The sequence below is a fragment of the Anomaloglossus baeobatrachus genome, chromosome 6 (genome assembly GCF_048569485.1).
Source record: "Anomaloglossus baeobatrachus isolate aAnoBae1 chromosome 6, aAnoBae1.hap1, whole genome shotgun sequence".
NCBI classification, from domain to species: domain Eukaryota; kingdom Metazoa; phylum Chordata; class Amphibia; order Anura; family Aromobatidae; genus Anomaloglossus; species Anomaloglossus baeobatrachus.
In genome coordinates, this window is record NC_134358.1 from 436,823,320 (window position 1) to 436,841,186 (window position 17,867).

Consider the following 17,867-nt stretch of genomic DNA (forward strand, 5'->3'; position numbering starts at 1 on the left):
ATGTCAACACACTTCTTACATCAGTTTTCCAAGTTCTGTAAGCCTAGCAAAATGAAGGATTTTGGTTGTCCCTCAAACCAGGCATCCATAGCAGCCATGGCAGTAGAAAAGGTGTGAAATTTGGTACCCTTGAGGTGTTTCTTCAGGTTTGGAAACAGATGATAGTCGGAAAAAGATAGATCTGGTGAATAAGGTGGGTAGTCAACCAGCTGGAAGCCAGTCTCTGCCAGTTTTGCTGTGGTCGCACATGCAGTGTGAGCGGAGGCGTTGTCTTGCAGGATGGCCTTCAGAGCTGCCTTCAATTGACCCAAAGGTTCAATGTAATACTTTGCATTGATGGTGGAACCCTTTTGAAGGTAGTCCACTATCATCATGTCCTCCTTATCCCAGAAGACAGACGCCATCGCCATAGTTGGCTGATTTTTTTCATCCTGAACTTCTTTGGACGAGGAGAACCACTGTGCCTCCAGTCTTTTGACTTCTCCTTGTTTTCAGGGTCATACAGATAAATCCAGGTCTCATCCATAGTAACCAGTCAATTCAGGAAGTTCTTATCATTCTGGAAGCGCTGACAAATGGACCGGGAAGTTTGCACTCGCATGCTTCTCTGATCTGTTGTCTAACATTTGGGGACCCACTTTGCAGATAGATTCCTCATGTACAAATGTTCATGGATAATGACACAAACACGTTCACAGGAAATCCCCATGATGTCTGCTATTGCTTTAGCTGAAATTCGTCGATTCTCCAGTATGAGGTTGTGCACAGCATCAACGATCTCAGGAACAACGACCACTAACGCTTCTAAAGGATGTTCCTCATCGTTGGTGCTGAAGTGACCCGTTCGGAATATGAAGGGCATTGATCCCCCAATGTCTGCGACATATCACCATGAATATCCTTTGCGGGCTTTCCTTGTAGAAACAAGAATTTTATCCCTCCTCTGCTCTGTTGCTGTGAATATCGCATTAGACGCCGCCATTTTGTTTTCCTGCGTGTGTAGAACACTGTTGCCATAAGCAACAAACACTAAATTTTGAAAACATATATTAGACACATAAGGCTTTCATGTGATGTAACATTCGTTACCATAGAAACAAAAAAGATCACAAAGCCAAAAGGACACATGAAAGAAATGGTTTATTTTACATGGATACAAAAACCCCACGTTCTTAGTATGTAATCTGGAAAGCCGTCGTACGCGTAAAGTGCAGCGCACAATCAGCTGGAGTCATGTTAAATCGCGTGTTGTCTAGTGACATCTTGTGGAAAATTGGAATATTTACAACGCAGAGAACAAATTTAAAGGTTACATAGAGAATTGTCGATTGAGAGGAGCTTTCTCGTTCTTCCTTCCAGTATTTTACACTTGCGAGGACTGCAGTGATCTGATGTAGGAAAAACTAAATGTCCCACTGCTTTTAAAGGGGCTGTCCTAAGCTGTTAGGGCAGTGTCTATTAACTGCAAGCATAATTGTGATAGTTTCCCCTTAAGTTTTGCAATGTATTTGCAAAGTTACTTCAGTTTTTTGTTTTTTTTTGTGGCATAGCTATATATAATATAAAGCTACAGATCGGATTCCTTCAATGCAGGTATCCATTTAAAGGGAATCTGTCACCAGATTTTTGCCATCTAATCTGAGAGCAGCATAATGTAGGGACAGAGACCCTGATTCCAGTGATGTGTCACTCTGCTGCTTTATGTTGTTTTTGATAAAATCACTGTGTAATTGTGTCGCTCAGGGTTATGGGGTACTCGCGGTCCCAGGAGCTTTAGAACTGGGGAATGTCACTTTGGTGGCCGTTGCCCAGTCCCATGCCCTGGGTGCTTTTTAATGGGGAGTATTTACAGGGGAGATTGAAGTCATTGATGTGACGCCACTTGCGGGTAGCGGTTAAGATGATGGAACCGTTGCTGCTGAGTTGGTTACCCTTAGGGCTGGTGGTAATGGCAGCTGTGGTAGGACCTCCGCAGGTAGGGCCGAGCCCTGGAAGATGAAGGATGAAGACTTCCACCGAAGAAGGGAGGCCACACCATGTGTTGTAAGTTAACAGTCTTTACTCACAGTTGGGCCCTTGGACGGCTGGTTCAGGTCCCCGTATTTCTATTGCCATTTGGATGACTCGGTTGCTCTGTCCCCGGCACCCTCAGTGTGGTGGGTCCCTGTAGCTTGGAGCTGGTTTGGGGCCTGACTGTCCTTTTTGGCAGTCTCCTTGTCTGTACGGCGAGCAGTGTGGACCCTGTAGGGCCAGTCCATGTTCCGAACCCTGATCCTTGCTTTGCTGCTGGTGCCCCCGGATCTGTGGGTCAGTGAGGTCCATGAAGGTCCCCTCACTGTGCAGGTAATTGCCAGGCCGCGTGATGCCTGACCTAGGACCCTGTGCCCTGTCGGTGCTCTGGTCCCAGTGGTACTCTGGTGTAGTTACCCTGGCGACCACTCTCCTGTGCCCCCGGGTCACTGTTACACGACCCGGCTCTAGGCACGTCTTTTCATTTCCCTCTCTACTACTTGACTCTCTACTCTTGACTGCTCTCTGTCCCCTCCCACCAGGCGGTCTAGTCCCCTGGACTGGCTCTGCCCTCTAGGTGGCCATCCCTCTGGTATGTGACTATGCAATTACCCCGGGTGTGGAGTGGGAACTGGGATTTGGTGTGTGCAGGTGTTACTGGCACTGGTGTTCCAGGTCTCTGGGGGAAGGCCGTGCATCATGGAGAGGATGCTGTACCTGGTAGTGCCCTGAGTGGCTCAGGGGTGCTACATAATCATCAATACATTATCATTAGAGGACTACTTGCATGCTGCCATGTAGTCCAGCATATTCATGAGCTCTGTATAACTGCTAGATCTGCAGCAGGGAAAACATTTATTTGATCAAAATGACAGCAAACAGCTCAGTAAGTGACACATCACTGGAATCGGGGTCTCTGTCTACATTATGCTGCTCTCAGATGGGGGTGGGGCAAAAACCTGGTGACAGATTCCTTTTAATCAGCATCACAGCGCCATTCTGGCCATGGTTTACTTTATAGTACTAAATCCTGCTGATAGGTTCTCTCTAAGAGTTTTCCAAGAAGTGGACATCCTGTTTAGAGGGGTTGACCACTACTCTGATAAAGATTAACATAAAATAATAATAATAATATTAATAACAATTTAAAAAAAATAAAAAAAACACTTTCTGCCTCGCTACTGCTCTTTTGTATCCCTCCTTGTGTACCCCGCCAGTCTCCTGGCTTCCTCTTTTAAGGGGGACAGCATGAGGTGCAGTGGTCTCTCCCCTGGAATAGGAAGCCAGGACACCAGCAGAGGTACCTAGGAGCAGCAATCATCCAAATGTTAAGATCTTCTTATCCTTTTACTATTTACTCATTTCTTTGTACACCACCAATGGCCCAAATGCTAACTTGACAGCCCCTTTAAGATTAATCATGGCACAGTACTGTCAAATATCACATCATCAAAACTTAGAAATGGGCTCCCGTTTCATATGATGTATACAAGTGACAGTAATTTTAGGGATGTGGTGAAACGGCATAGTACCGCTGTATCACGGAGCTGTGGGCTGTCAGCGATGTAACGGGGGGACTATATTTTCTTTTTCAGAGGATGTTCTTGGCAAAGATGCTGGAGAATGTACAATATGTCTGGAGGACCTACAGCAAGGGGACACTATAGCAAGATTACCCTGTTTATGTATATACCACAAAGGGCAAGTATTCTGTATTTATTGTATGTTTCCTTTATCCCTATTTTGTCATTTGATTTAAAGGGGTTGTCTATGTTTTGTACTTTCCCTGTTAGGAGATTTTGCGGTGGCCAATGACTGAAGAGCACATACAAGCAGCTTCTCTCACTTTTGGGTTCTGCAGTTTCTTCGGAGACTGGACATTGTAGGCATATTATTATTTATTTTTTTTTTAATAAATTCTTTATTTAATTTTTTTAAGTCATAACAAGGTATAGGACAAAAAAAAAGGTGGGTATGGCATCTTAACAAATCTTTTACAGGACATGACATAATATACCTACACTGAGTGTAATACACATTGCGACATATGATCCTATATCAATAGAGTACAAAAGAGAGAAGCTTTGATGCCTGAGAACATATGGGCATAAGAAGAAGAAAAGGAGGGAGGAGGGGTATTGTAGTCATATTTTAGTGATATGCTACCAATGTTTGTCTTAAGATGACCCTTAAGACAAATTATTATATTAAGAAAAATATATTTGATATTTAAACAGTAATACTGCATTCACACATCCATGTACTCAGTCCGCGGTTATCCTGACTTAAGCACGACAGCCCCTTACACATATGAGGCTGACACGGATGTGTTAATGCGGCATAAGTAGGAAAACATTGTGATCCTCAATGGCTCCAGCTGGTAGTCTGCTCTCACATGTAAGCATCTCAAGAAAAACAGTTGCATCTTGTTACCAAAGTTGAAACAAAGACATACTTCCATCAAGTTCAACCATTCTCCACCAGTTTTCCATTCTCATCGCAAGATTATAACCTACAAAGCCCATTGTGAGAATAGCCTCCAGCCCTTCCCCTACTATAAATGCGGATAGTGTCTGCTGTTACTACCTCTATCAGTCTCATACTATGTTCAGGGGCAGCATCTTTGCTTCCTGCAGAAAAGAAGCCATGTTTTACAGTACCAGCAAAAGCTGAGGTCTCCGAAATCTCATGCGCTTTATTTTGTACAGGATTTGAGAACTGCAGCATGTCAATTATTTGCGTTTTGCAGCAGTTTTCCACCCATAGAAAGCAATTGGACTGCAAAAATGCGACAAGAAAACGTAGCAAACAGGTTTTGCTGCATTTTGCATTGATTTTTTTGCTGCATTTTTGATGACTAGACACATACAGCAGACAAAACACTGCTGTCACTGAGGTTACCCGCGGCCACCGCTGGATCCAGCGGTGGCCGCGAGTTACCTGACTGACAGCAGCTGATCGCGCTACTCATCTCATTAGCTGCGTGGAGGTGACCGGAGCGGCGGTGTCTTCTGCTGCTCCGGTCACCTCCATGCAGCAGAGCTGGAAGCGACGCTGGAGTCCGTGGATTACGCCGGACATGGAGGGTTTGTCGGGGTTAATAAATTGGTAATGAGGGAATTTGTTTGTGTTTTTTATTTCTAATAAAGGATTTTTTTCGGGTGTGTGTGTTTTTTTACTGTCACTTACAGATTAATCATGGAAGGTGTCTCATAGACGCCTGACATGATTAATCTAGGACTTATTGGCAGCTATGGGCTGCCAATAACTCCTTATTACCCCGATTTGCCAACGCACCAGGGTAAATCGGGAAGAGCCGGGTACAGCCCCAGAACTGTCGCATATAATGTATGCGGCAATTCTGGGTGGCTGCTGACTGATATTGTTAGGGTGGGGGGCTCCCCATAACGTGGAGCTCCCCATCCTGAGAATACTAGCCTTCAGCCGTATGGCTTTATCTGGCTGGTATTAAAATTGGGGGGGACCGCACGCCGTTTTTTTTAATTATTTATTTATTTTTTTCACTGCACAGTATAGACACGCCCACCGGCTGCTGTGATTGGGTGCAGTGAGACAGCTGTCACTCAGCGTGGTGGGCGTGTGTGACTGCAACCAATCACAGGCGCCATTGGGCGGGTAAAGCAGGGAATACGAGATTGATTAATGGGCGGCCGGCTTTTTCAAAATAGTAAAAGCCGCCGAAGTTTTTATAACAGCAGTGCAGCGCCGCGCCGGGGATCGGGGAACGGTAAGTATGAGAGGGGGGGGGAACTGACCGACAGACAGCTAGAGGGACAGATAAGACAGAGAGACCGACCGACAGACATAGAGACCGACCGACGGGCTGAGGGAGAGAACGAAACAGAAAAAGAAAAAAGACCGACATCACATGAAAAAAGCACAAAACGTACAGGGAGCAAACAGAGATGCGTCCGTGTCACTCGGACGTGCGCACAGACCCATTGACTTTCATTGGGTCCGTGCTGCTTGTTGCGTGCAGAAAACGGACATGCTGGCGTGAGACACGGCCCACAAAACGCATCACGGAGACGGACTAACGGACATAACCAAAAACGCAATTGTAACCGCTGAGATATAGTAACATTGGTCCGTTTCCGTGTATACTGGAGACACGGCCAAACGTGCACCAAACACGCACGTGTTTCACGGATGTGTGTTTCAAGCCTAAAGCTCCTTTATGATATGCTAATGAGCGAGCGCAGGAACTAGTCGCAAGGGCGTTAGATCTTGCGCTCATTCCACCCTCTTAGCATGTTAGCACGCCCCTGTCAGCCTGCTAACATGTCATTCAATGCCCATTGCCCTGCATCATCAGCGGTGACGTGCGTACCTAGGTCCCTTGTCACCACTTCAGAACACCGGGCTTATGGTCAGTGCGCATGATCAGAATTCCGGTTGTGCTCACCATAAAGCCAGGTGTACGCATCCTAGCTTTAGAGAGGACTAGTGTGCATGACCGGAAGTGCTGGGGATTTCTGTCACGTGCCTGTCATGACGGTACTCCCGTGAAAACCAGTCCGTAGCTCGCCATCATAGGAGACCTTGAGTTTTGTTTTATACAGCAATACTGTGGTACTGCAGTATATAGCACAAGCGATCAAATGATCCCAGGTTCAGGTACCCTGACATGGCTTTTATCAACAGTAAAATAAAAAAAGTTATGGCTCTTGGAATAAGAGGAAGAAAAAAAGAGAGAGTGCAAAAACTGAAAAATCACCTGGTCGGGATAGGATTAAAACATCCAGTTACCACCTCCTTGCAGTCCTTGCTCCATTCGGTTGTTTTATGTCTCTGGACCTTGTCTCGCCTCTGATTGCTGTTTTTGTTTTTTTTTTCTTTTTTTGTAGGTGCATAGATGAATGGTTCGAAGTTAATAGATCTTGTCCGGAGCACCCGTCAGACTAGACACCGGCTAGCCCGTATGATAGGTAAATAACTCTCACTACAGCAATACTCACTTGAGGGAGAAGTGGGACCCGATGCCATTAGACACAGCATGCAGCTCGGAGTTTACAGCAGCCACCTTTCTAAATTCTGGTGGCTAAGGCTACTTTCACACATCCGGTTTTTGCTCTGCGGCACAATACGGCGCTCTGCAGAAAAACTGCAACCATTTTTTTTGCCGCCGGTTGCGGTTTTTTTTTGCATAGACTTACATTAGTGCCGTATTGTGCCGCATGGGCTTGTGTTCGGTCCGGTTTTTGCCGCATGCGGCAGATTTAGCCGATGCCGCGGACGGATGGAACGTTGCCTGGAACGTTTTTTGCTCCGGCAAAAAAAACGCATCGACGCATTTTTCAATGCATGCCTATGGACGCCGGATGTGGCGCGATGCGGAAAAAAAACGCATCCGGCCGCCGCATGCGGTTTCTTCCACTGTGCATGCTCAGTAGCCTGCCGCAACTGGAAAAAACCGGACGGGCCACATGTAAAAACTTGTGCAAAGGATGCGGTGTTTTCGCCGCATCCGTTGCATAGGTTTCACAGCCGGATTGAGCCGCACAGCTCAAACCGGATATGTGAAAGTAGCCTTACACTCCTTGAAGATTGTAGTAAGACATTTTGTCTCAATATGCAAATCGCCTCTCCAGAGAGGAAAAGGACTTGATATCTATCGCCACCTACTGGAAGTAGCAATCCTAACAGTCAGTATTGATCTTTTAATAAGCTTTACCATATGACTCGGGATATTGCCCAACCAGAATCTCAATTTGCAGACATGGTGTTTCGGGGGATTGACAGACGAGAGGCTTTTTGAGAGGAATTTGTCTCAATTAACTCCTAAAGTGAACCTGACATCTGATACATGCTGTCCAATCTGCGGGCAGCATGTATCAGGCAATGGGTGTATTATACCAACCAGGTATGTTTGACTGATGATAGTGCGGCGGTTCACAGAGAAAAAAAACTTTTATAAGCCGCCGGGGACCAAGCCGAACTGTGAACTAGTTGGACAGGCAGGTCCACAGCGGCTGCTCCCTGCCATGGAGTAACGGGTATCTCTCTGTTTGCGCACATAGGGTAGGGATCAGCCACCGTGGTCCGGACCAACCTCTCCAACTAGTCTACAGCACGGCTCTGTTCCCGGCAGCTATTAAAAGTATATTTTGCTGTTTTGTTGCTGTTGTTTTTTTTTCTTTCTCTCTCTGAAACGCTACTATTTCAGAGTCATACATGCGTGAATGAGATTCTGCAGCTAGGGCATGATGCATGGCTTGGGCAGCATGTATTGAAAGTCAGGCTCACGTTAAAGGGAAGCGATCATCAGAATATGACCCACTACTTACGCTAAATCAGATGTTTGTGTTACATCATGTATATTTTTTTTTTATTAATTTTTGATCCTTTTTATTTTTTTTTCCTCTTCAATATCACAATCTTTATTTAAAAAAAAAAAAAAGTAATCTTACAAATTTCACATTGACCACTGAGGCATTTTTTAGACTCTTCTTGTAATTTCAGGAAGAGTTTTCAGCAGACCCATCAGGAGAAGCAGCACTAACACCTCCATACATGGCTATAATTAAGGATCCACCAGTCACAATAGACATCCATTCAGAACGACCTTTGTGTGTGTCACACACACACACACACACACAAACACACGCACACACACACACACACACACACACACACACACACACACACACACACACACACACACACACACACACACACACACACACTAAATGCTTCAATCCGAAAGAGAGGTTGAGTTTATTCATTGTGGCTATATGTACATGTTTCCTGAATCGGGAGTTTGCCAGAGTAAAAATTGTAAGAGTTCTATTTTTGAAAAAAAATACAGATTGTGATTAAAAAAAAAATACATTTCACACAAATACCTGATTTTAAATAATAGGTTCATTTTCTGATGGCTTTCAATACTTATTTCACCTGCTGTGTGTTCCTCAGCCATTAAAGGCTTGAAATACGTACAGTGGAACCTTGGTTGACAAGAACAATCCGTTCTGGGACTGTGCTTGTTAATCAAGTTACTCCTTCAGCAAAGCAAGATTTCCCATAGGAAATCATTGCAACGCAGACCATTTGTTCCACAACTTGTTAAATGTCCCATCCTGGTCCCCTATTGTGCCATTCCACACACGTACAAACACACACAAACATGCATGCACACGCATATATTATGCTCACCTTACCTTCCATTCCATCGCCGGCCTGCTGGGACTTGCTGTTCGCTAGTACGGGCTGTGTATCTGGTAACAATCACGACGAGGGAGGAACTTCCCTACCCAGAGCGCTGACTTCAAAGGCAGGAGCCGCTTGACTTGGATTGGTCAGCGCGCTGCCTTTGAGTAGCATCTGACAGCCGAAGTTCCTGCCTCGTCGCTATGGTTGCCAATACACATCCTGGAGCGGCGAATTACAGAACCCAGGAAGCGGGCGATGGAACGAAAGGTACACATATTATGCTCACCTTACCTTCCGTTCCATCGCCGGCCTCCTGGGTCTAGTAGTTCGCCGCGAGGATTCCTCCGTCGTCGCGATGTACCCGTGGACTAGAAGAACCATGAGGCAGGCGATGGAACGGAAGGTAAGGTGAGCATAATACTGTATGTGTGTGCGTGCGTGTTTGTTTGTGTGGACTGCAAGAATGGGTCAGAGTGCGGTGGATGTACAGAACCGGAAGTGTGTGCGGTGAGTATTTTGCTCGTACAGCAAAGCTTTCTCATAAACCGTTACAAATTTACAGAAAGCTTTGCTTGTTAAGCGAAATTCTCGTTAAGTGGGTTACTCGTTAAGCGAGGTTCCACTGTATTGAACATTTCACCAATTTTAGAAGTAAATATATTTCTAAAGATGCTATTGACATGAATTTCTCACCAGATGTCAGTAATGACTCATCCAATCCACTCAGGCAAAGAAATCAATCCATAGATGTCCATAAATTGTCTAATAATGAGAAATGACACTGAGAAAAACCATTGAACATATGAAGAAAAAAGAGGTGCAAAAAGCCTTGATAAGTCAGCTGAAATCTCAGTATTTATGCTAAAGAGCAATCCTGCCACTTAGTGAAAAATATCAGCTAGTTCAACTGATGGTACTGAGTCAATTTTTTATAGGCCAAGGTGCCACACAAGAAACATCTTATGGGTAAAACCAGTGAACTATCGCAAGACCGTTGCAACATTATTGTTGCAAAACATTCTGATGATTACAGAAGAATTTGTAAAGTACTGATGGTTCCAGTGAGCACTGTTGGGCCATAATCCTGAAGTGGAAAGAACATAATTTCACCATAAACCGGCTACGACTAGCTGCTCCTCGTAATATTTCAGTCAGAGAAGTGAAAAGAATCCTCAGAAGAGTTGTCCAAGAGCCAAGAACCTGCTGTGGAGAGCTACAGAAAGACCTGGAATCAGTAGGTTAAATTGTTGCAAGAAAACAATAATTAATGTTCTCAACCTCTATGGCCTGTATGCACAGTCACCCCACAAGACTCCACTGCTGAACAAGAAGAATGTTCAAGTGTGTTTAAAGTTTGCTCAACAACATTTAGACAAGTCTGTGAAATACTAGGAGAATATAGTCTCGTGAGATTAGACCAAAATTGAATTTAATTTTTTGAACTTCATAATACACACTATCTGGAGGCCTTTAACACCATACTCACAATGAAGTTTGGTGGTGGGAACATCAGGGTGTGCGGCTGTTTTTCTGGCCAACTTCATATAATTGAAGGAAGGATGAATGGAGAAGTATACCAAGACATTGTTGATAAAAATCTGCTGCCATATATCAGAATGATGGGGATGAAACAAGGGTGGGCATTTCAGCAAGATAAGGATCCCAAACACACATCCAAGGACAACTGTAAATTAGTTACAGAGACAGAAAATAAAGCTGCTAGAATGGCCCAGCCAATCACCTGACCTGAATCCCAAAAAAATATATGGAAGGAAATAAAGCTCAGAGTTCATAGGAGCACACGGGACCTTCAGGATTTGAAGAGCGTTTGTATCGAAGAATGGACCAAATTCACACCTGAGCAATGCATGCAACTAGTTTCTCCATTCAGGAGGCATCTTGAAGCTGTCCTCACCAACAAAGGCTTTTGTATGACGTATTCATTACATTTCAGAAAGCGTGCTCAATACTTTTTCCCTGTGTCATTTCTCATTATTATATAGAACTTATTTTATCAACATCTATAGTTTGATTTCTTTCCCTGTGTGAATTGGATGGGTTATTACTGACATCTGGTGAGAAATTCATATCAATAGCACCTGTAGATATATAGTTTATTAGAAAATTGGTGACTTGTTCAATACCTATTACACCTGCTGTATTTGGATGCTGTTAAAATCATGGTTTTCAATTAGAAATAGTGCATGACATGTTTAGTAGAAGTTCTTGTTTAATCCCTTAACGACCCATGACTCGCTATGCACATCATGGGTCGTCCCTGCCTTTGACGAGGGCTCACACAGCAAACCCGCAGCTATCCCTGCACATGACGGCTGAATTAATTACCTGACATGTGCCTCAAACAGCCATGGGTGGAGTGGTGCTCTGCACGTGGCTATTAGCCTGTTAAAATGCCACTGTCAGGGGCGCACACAGTTCCTAGCCCTTATCAGTGTGACTACAACACGATCGCGGGACATAGATTAGTGGTGCCATGATAGAGGAGGGTCAGCTAATTACCCCTGTGTTTGTCATGTTCATGCTCCTATGAAAGCCAGCCCATGGCCAACGTTCATAGGAGAATGTGATTTATTCTATATACAGGAATGCTGTTCAATTACTGTATGTAGAACAAGTGATCAGCCCATTGCAGGTTCAAGTCCCCTAAGGGGACTATTACCTACAGTACAAAGTAGAAAAACAGTTTGTATTTTTGTTTTTTGTTTCATATTTTTAAAGTTTAAATTACCTTCCTTTTTCCCACATTAAAAATAAAAACAAAATTTTAAATACACATATTTGGTACCGCTGCGTTCGTAAAAGCTCGGGGTGCAAAAATTTAGGCCTCACACAACTCCACTCCCAAAAATTGAAAACGTTACGGCTCCCAGAAAGCCGCAACACAAGCAAAAATGTTTTTAACAAAATTTCTGGGGTTTTTTTTTCAGCACTTAAAACGAAAACTATACATGATTAGTGGTTATGTAATCATATTGACCTGGAGCATCATACTACCATGTCAGTTTTATGGTAAAATGAACTGGGGAGGGGGGAAAAAAATGCAGATTTTCACATTTTTTGCCATTTCTCTACACTTGGAATTTTTTTCCCCCTGCGGTTACATTATATGATAAAATGGATGATGTTATTCAAAAGTACAAGACACCCCGCAAAAAACAAGCGCTCACATGGCTATATTAACAAAAAAAATAAAGTTCTGGCTCTTGGAATAAGGGGAGAAAAAACAAAAGTGCAAAAATGAAAAAATAGCAGTCCTCAAGGGGTTAAAGCTAAAAAGTTGTGGGTTTTTTGCAACATCTTTGTACCTATGTTGTGAAATGTCAAAAGAGAACAAAAGAATGGAAAAAAGGAATAGAAACTACATTTACATCTCTGCTAAATTATCATGTAGCTCAATGGAGGATATTCTCTGAGGAGAAAAAAAAAGATCATGCGATTACAGATTGGCACTAAAGTTCATTACATATATTTATTTCATAATTACAGTCTGAATATGGTCAAAATGTAAAACTGACCAATCAGCTAAAGCTAAAGGACATTTCTAGCCGTGACTCCGCCTCATGGTCACATTTGGTATTGCAGCAATTTGAATCTCGTCCTCAATTTTTTAAGCAGATTTTTTTTTTTTTTTTTTTTTACTGGTGGACATGTATGTAATATGTTTATACTAACCATATATATGACCTTTTTCTTTGCAGTAGCTTTATTATCCTGCTTGTAAGAAGGGAGTTACCTAAGGAAGAGATCCATCAGCTGTGACTATCCTGAGAAGGGGCATTACAGGCCTCCCTGCCTTAGACCTTCATGTTGCTGGGAATCTAGATTCGGTGAAGATGAAAAACAATAGATTTCCTCAGAGATCAGTGTGCCAAACGTTCACAATGTAAGGATGCACACAGGGATTTTCAAAATGCTGCACATCCTGTTGACGAAGAAAACGCACTTGTGCCCCACCATTCCTATCAATGAACATTATATACTGTAGGCCAAAGTTAACTCTTGTCCTTGCGTTCAACCTTTTTTTATTGACCTACACAGCCTGGAGTCAGTAAGACATTTTTTTTGGGACTCGACTAGGCTGAGAATATCTCTAAAAAAAAAAATTTTCTTTCTTTTTCTGTTAATCTATATATTTTCCTTTTAGATGCCAAAATCAAAACCGTTTATGGTTTAACGGTACCGACCCATTTTTGTACTTCGAAAAGACAAAATGTGAATTTTTCTTTGTGTGCCCTCGTAGTATAGGACTTCCCATATCCACCATTTTTGTGTCTGTTTTGTGTCTACATATGCGGACTTTCACTGGATGCCTCCAGAAGTTGATTACCGTACTAAAGCATATCTTCCTACAAATTAACCCTTTCATCTCAGAGCCACAGCCTGCATCTGAGTGGTGATAATTGTTTTTTTTTTATTTTTTTTAATGTAGTCAGGGAACATAAGCCATCAAAGTGCCATTAAACATAAAGCAGTTGACATGTTTACGTCCGTAAAATCCTTTTAACGTATGCAAAAGACGTTGCTGGCCACGTGATATCCGATTTAAGCGCTAACTGAAATGTACACAAAACATATTACTATAGCGGTTGCAAATATCTATGTAGAGAGCAAGGTAGCAGAAAAAATCATAACAAAAGTGGAGCGGCATAAAAACCCCCAAAAAAACGCTGCAGCCGCAACATGTGAAAGCGGCCCTGGAAAGGTATAAATTAAAACCTAAACAATGACTCCTGCCACAAGTACATGTAATCTATTACAGTGGAACCTTGGTTAACGAGAACAATCCGTTCTGGGAGTGTGCTCGTAAACCAAGTTACTCGTTCAGCAAAGAAAGATTTCCCATAGGAAATAATGCAATGCAGACAGTTCGTTCCACAACTTGTTAAATGTCCCATTAAATATCCCATTCTGGTCCCCTATTGTGCCATTCCACACACGTACAAACACGCACAAGCACACACACTCGCGCGAACACACACATATTATGCTCACCTTACCTTCTGTTCCCTTCGCCGGCCTCCTGGAACTTGCAGTTCGCCCGTAGAAGATGTGTATCGGGTAACCGTCGCGACCGATGCCGGACCTTCCGCTTCCAGCACGCTGATGTCAAAGGCAGGAGCCGCTTGCCTCTGATTGGTCAGCGCGCTGCCTTTGAGTAGCGTCTGACAGAGGAAGTTCCTCCCTCGTCGCGATGGTTACCGGATACACAGCCTGTAGCGGCGAACTACAAGAACCATGAGACCGGCGATGGAACAGCAGGTAAGGTGAGCATAATATGGATCCGCACCCCTGACATGCCGGTTTTTAGTATGTAATTGCATATTCAATAAACTAACAATCAGGAGCATCGTCGCTTTATAAGCTTAGCTATCCTCTATAACATTAGCATTAATTTCCTGTGCCTCCTGAATATTTATAAATGAATTGGCAACTGGTTGTTACCATTTTTCTTCTCAAAGGGCTGTGTCCTTACCGATTCGAACCCTATCAACGCTTGGATAATGTCAATATGGTAACACCCAGTGGCCAATGTATTCATAAATTTAGGATGTGAAAACTGAGTAATGGAAAAATGCAGATTTATAAGAAAAGATGCTCCATAATGTTATTGGGAATACAATTGTGCTGCCATGACAGCGCAGGGTCTGATGATTGATGATTACACTCTCATGACTCACTTCCTATGAGAGCCAGCATTCAGAGGAGAGCACAATTTCTTCTGATCAAAGTGATGCTTCATTCTGATCAGTGGAAGCAATCGGATAGTACAGTCATAAAATCCCCTGGAGGGACTAGAAAAATAAGAAAAATATGTGAAGAAAAAAAATCACCCCCCCCCCAAAAAAAAAATGTTCAAATCACCCCCATTTTCCCCACAAATATAAAATTTAATCTGATTAGTACACAATGCAGCGGGGTAAAAAATTGCAAATGCCAAAATTACGTTTGGTCGCCTTAACATTGCATTAAAATGCAATAACATGCGATCAAACCAACGCATCTACCCAAAAATGGTGTAGTTAAAAACGCCAGCTCAAGACGCAAAAACTAAGCCATCACTGAGCCCAAGATCCCGAAAAATAAGAACGGTATAGGTCTCGGAAAATTGCGACAAAGGCGATATTCTTTTTTTTGGGGGGGGAATCTTTGGATCCCCCCACCCACCCCCACTTATATAAAAGTGAAACTATACATGTTTGGTATCTACGATCTCATACCACCCAGGAATCATGCTGACACGTCAGTTTTACCATATAGTGAACACTGTGACTAAAACAAAAACCATTGTGGAATTTCGCTTTTTTCACTTTCTCCACATTTGGAATTTTTTTCCAGTACACTATATGGTAAAATGAATGGTGTCATTCAAAAGTACAACTTGTCCCGCAAAAACTAAGCCCTCATATGGCAATACTGATAGAAAAATAAAAAAGTTATGGATCTTGGAAAAGGGAAAGGAAAAACGAAAATGGAAAACGGAAAATCTTCCGTGATTGAAAGGGTTAAAGTGTAACTGTCACTATGGAAAACTTTTTCTATACATATATATCTGTCTCTCTCTCTGTATGTGTATATACATATATAATATATATATAACATGAGCTGCACTTTCATAAAAGAGCTCTGTCCGAGAGTTTATGGACTGTCAATGTCCAGCTGCAGAGTCCGCAGGGTAATACTACAGCTGCCACCTTAGGTCCTTGACTCAGGATTAAGGTGACATACTGCCACAGTATTTGTTTTTTTCATTAGTCATGAGAAACTGTTTTTACATCTGGATTACAAGTTGTTCTAGGGAAAAAGCCATATTTCTAAGGGAAACCACCTACAGAAATGTGAGCGTGCACAGTAGGTACAATTCTGAGAGCAATCACAAAGGCACGTTGTGTATGTAATGTACTCAAAAGTAGATGATAAAACTGGGCGTTTTTATGATGTTAAAGAAAAATTTATTTGCTGTCACACCATTTTGATCAGGCAAAAAGTACAATACAACCTGTATATTATCTGCTGATGCCAAGATCGGGCTGTAATCAGGCAGTCGTTGGCATGATAGCAGCGGAATGCCCCACTTACAATTCATTATGACTTTTACTTTGGCAGTAATTGAGTTAAAATGACTGCATCGGAGCTCTAGAAGAATTGCTCCATATAATTAAAAAAAATACATGTGCCAAATATATCATAGCCGCTCATTGTGTATGATAGTTTTGGTGCATATTGTTTAACTTTCTTGTGCCACCTTCTGGCTTTCTTTACGCCAAAACGTTGGCTCTTATTGGTATATTTTAAAAAGGTATTCTAAAGGTTGAAAGTTGTCTCAAATACATTTGATTGGGGATAACATTCTAATTGGTAGTGGTTCAACCACTGGTGCCCCCCATGATTCAGGGAATAGGAGCTCTAAGAAACCTGTGTGAATGGAGCGGCATTCGGCATGATGGCTCCTCTGTTCCCTGAATTGGTGGATGTCCCAAAGGTTAGAAAGTCATCCTTTATCTCAAAGATAGGTGAGAACTTTAAACTTAACCATTTAACACTAGAAGTCCCAGAAATGTAGAGCTCTCCCCTGAAGTCCCGAAAGAGGGTCAAATGACCCTTAGTTCAAACTGAATAGAACTAACTAGAAACTAAATGGCTAAACTCAATGGAAAACAACAACCTCCTGTGGTTCGACAGTAATGGCCTTAATTACAGAACAAACGACGGCGATTATAGGATGTTAGCTAAAATCCGTCAGGTCATTCGACCCGTCTCTGGGTTCCAAAGGTAGAAATGTTAAATGACCCCTCTCTGTGACTTCTAGTGTTAAACAGAGTCCTTTTCTCTAAGCATCACCCCTTTTTCTAGATACTGTAGTGAAGCACCAAATGTCTAAGTAAAGAAAAACAAACTAATACATTTGGTGCAAGTTTTGTACACAACGTTTTTAGTGTAGTAAACCCACCAACAACTTCCGGTTGCCACATTTAACTATTAAGAGCTTAGTCTAATCGAAAAACATGCACAACTATAAAAAATATCCTTTTTAACAGCTTAATAACCTACTATGATTTGCCTGCTAATCTATGGCTCAAGATCTGCTTGGCAGATTATGGCACTTTCTTTGTATTACTTATGAAGTGCAGGTAAGTCGTTAAACTCAGGGATGAAAGGGTTAATACAGTGTGTCCTTTGTGTTACAAGTTCTGAATAATAAATTCAATACACCATAATATTGCAGCTATGCAATTTTTTTCTTTTTAGAATAAAAGTTGTTTTTTAAAGTGGTAAATTAATTTTAATTTACGGGTAATTATTATTGGCCATTATGGTACATAAAATGCTGTAATTAATGTGTTGTAACCTTGTTATTATTGTATGAGATTATTTTTAATGCTACTTTGAAAGTAAAGGAAATCCTGTGCTGGATCTTGTTAAATAGTCTCAATCAAACCTTGGTTTTTTTTGGTTGTTTTTTTTAATAAGTTTCACTTTACTTTATTTTTGTATTGCTCTTTAATTCAGAAATGAAAACCCATTGTACAATAGCTCGTTCAGACTGGCACTAAAGTGTCAGTATTTTTAAAGTGTACGTTTACATCTACCAGTTGAATTGGAGATGGTAGATCAACACAAAATTAATAATTAAAAATTATTGTTACTTGTCCCAGTATGGTTAC

At 42.3% G+C, this 17,867-nt stretch overlaps 1 protein-coding gene across 1 annotated transcript in view; it reads left to right on the plus strand.

Moving 5' to 3' along the window:
* The window catches only part of ZNRF2 (zinc and ring finger 2), a 138,587-nt gene extending 120,961 nt beyond the window's left edge, over positions 1–17,626 (plus strand). The window contains exons 3-5 of the mRNA XM_075315219.1: positions 3,606–3,711; positions 6,879–6,959; positions 12,903–17,626. Of these exons, the coding sequence (XP_075171334.1) occupies positions 3,606–3,711; positions 6,879–6,936 (164 nt within the window). The 3' untranslated portion in view covers positions 6,937–6,959; positions 12,903–17,626. The remainder of the gene's footprint in view (positions 1–3,605; positions 3,712–6,878; positions 6,960–12,902) is intronic.
* The last annotated feature ends 241 nt before the right edge of the window (positions 17,627–17,867 follow it).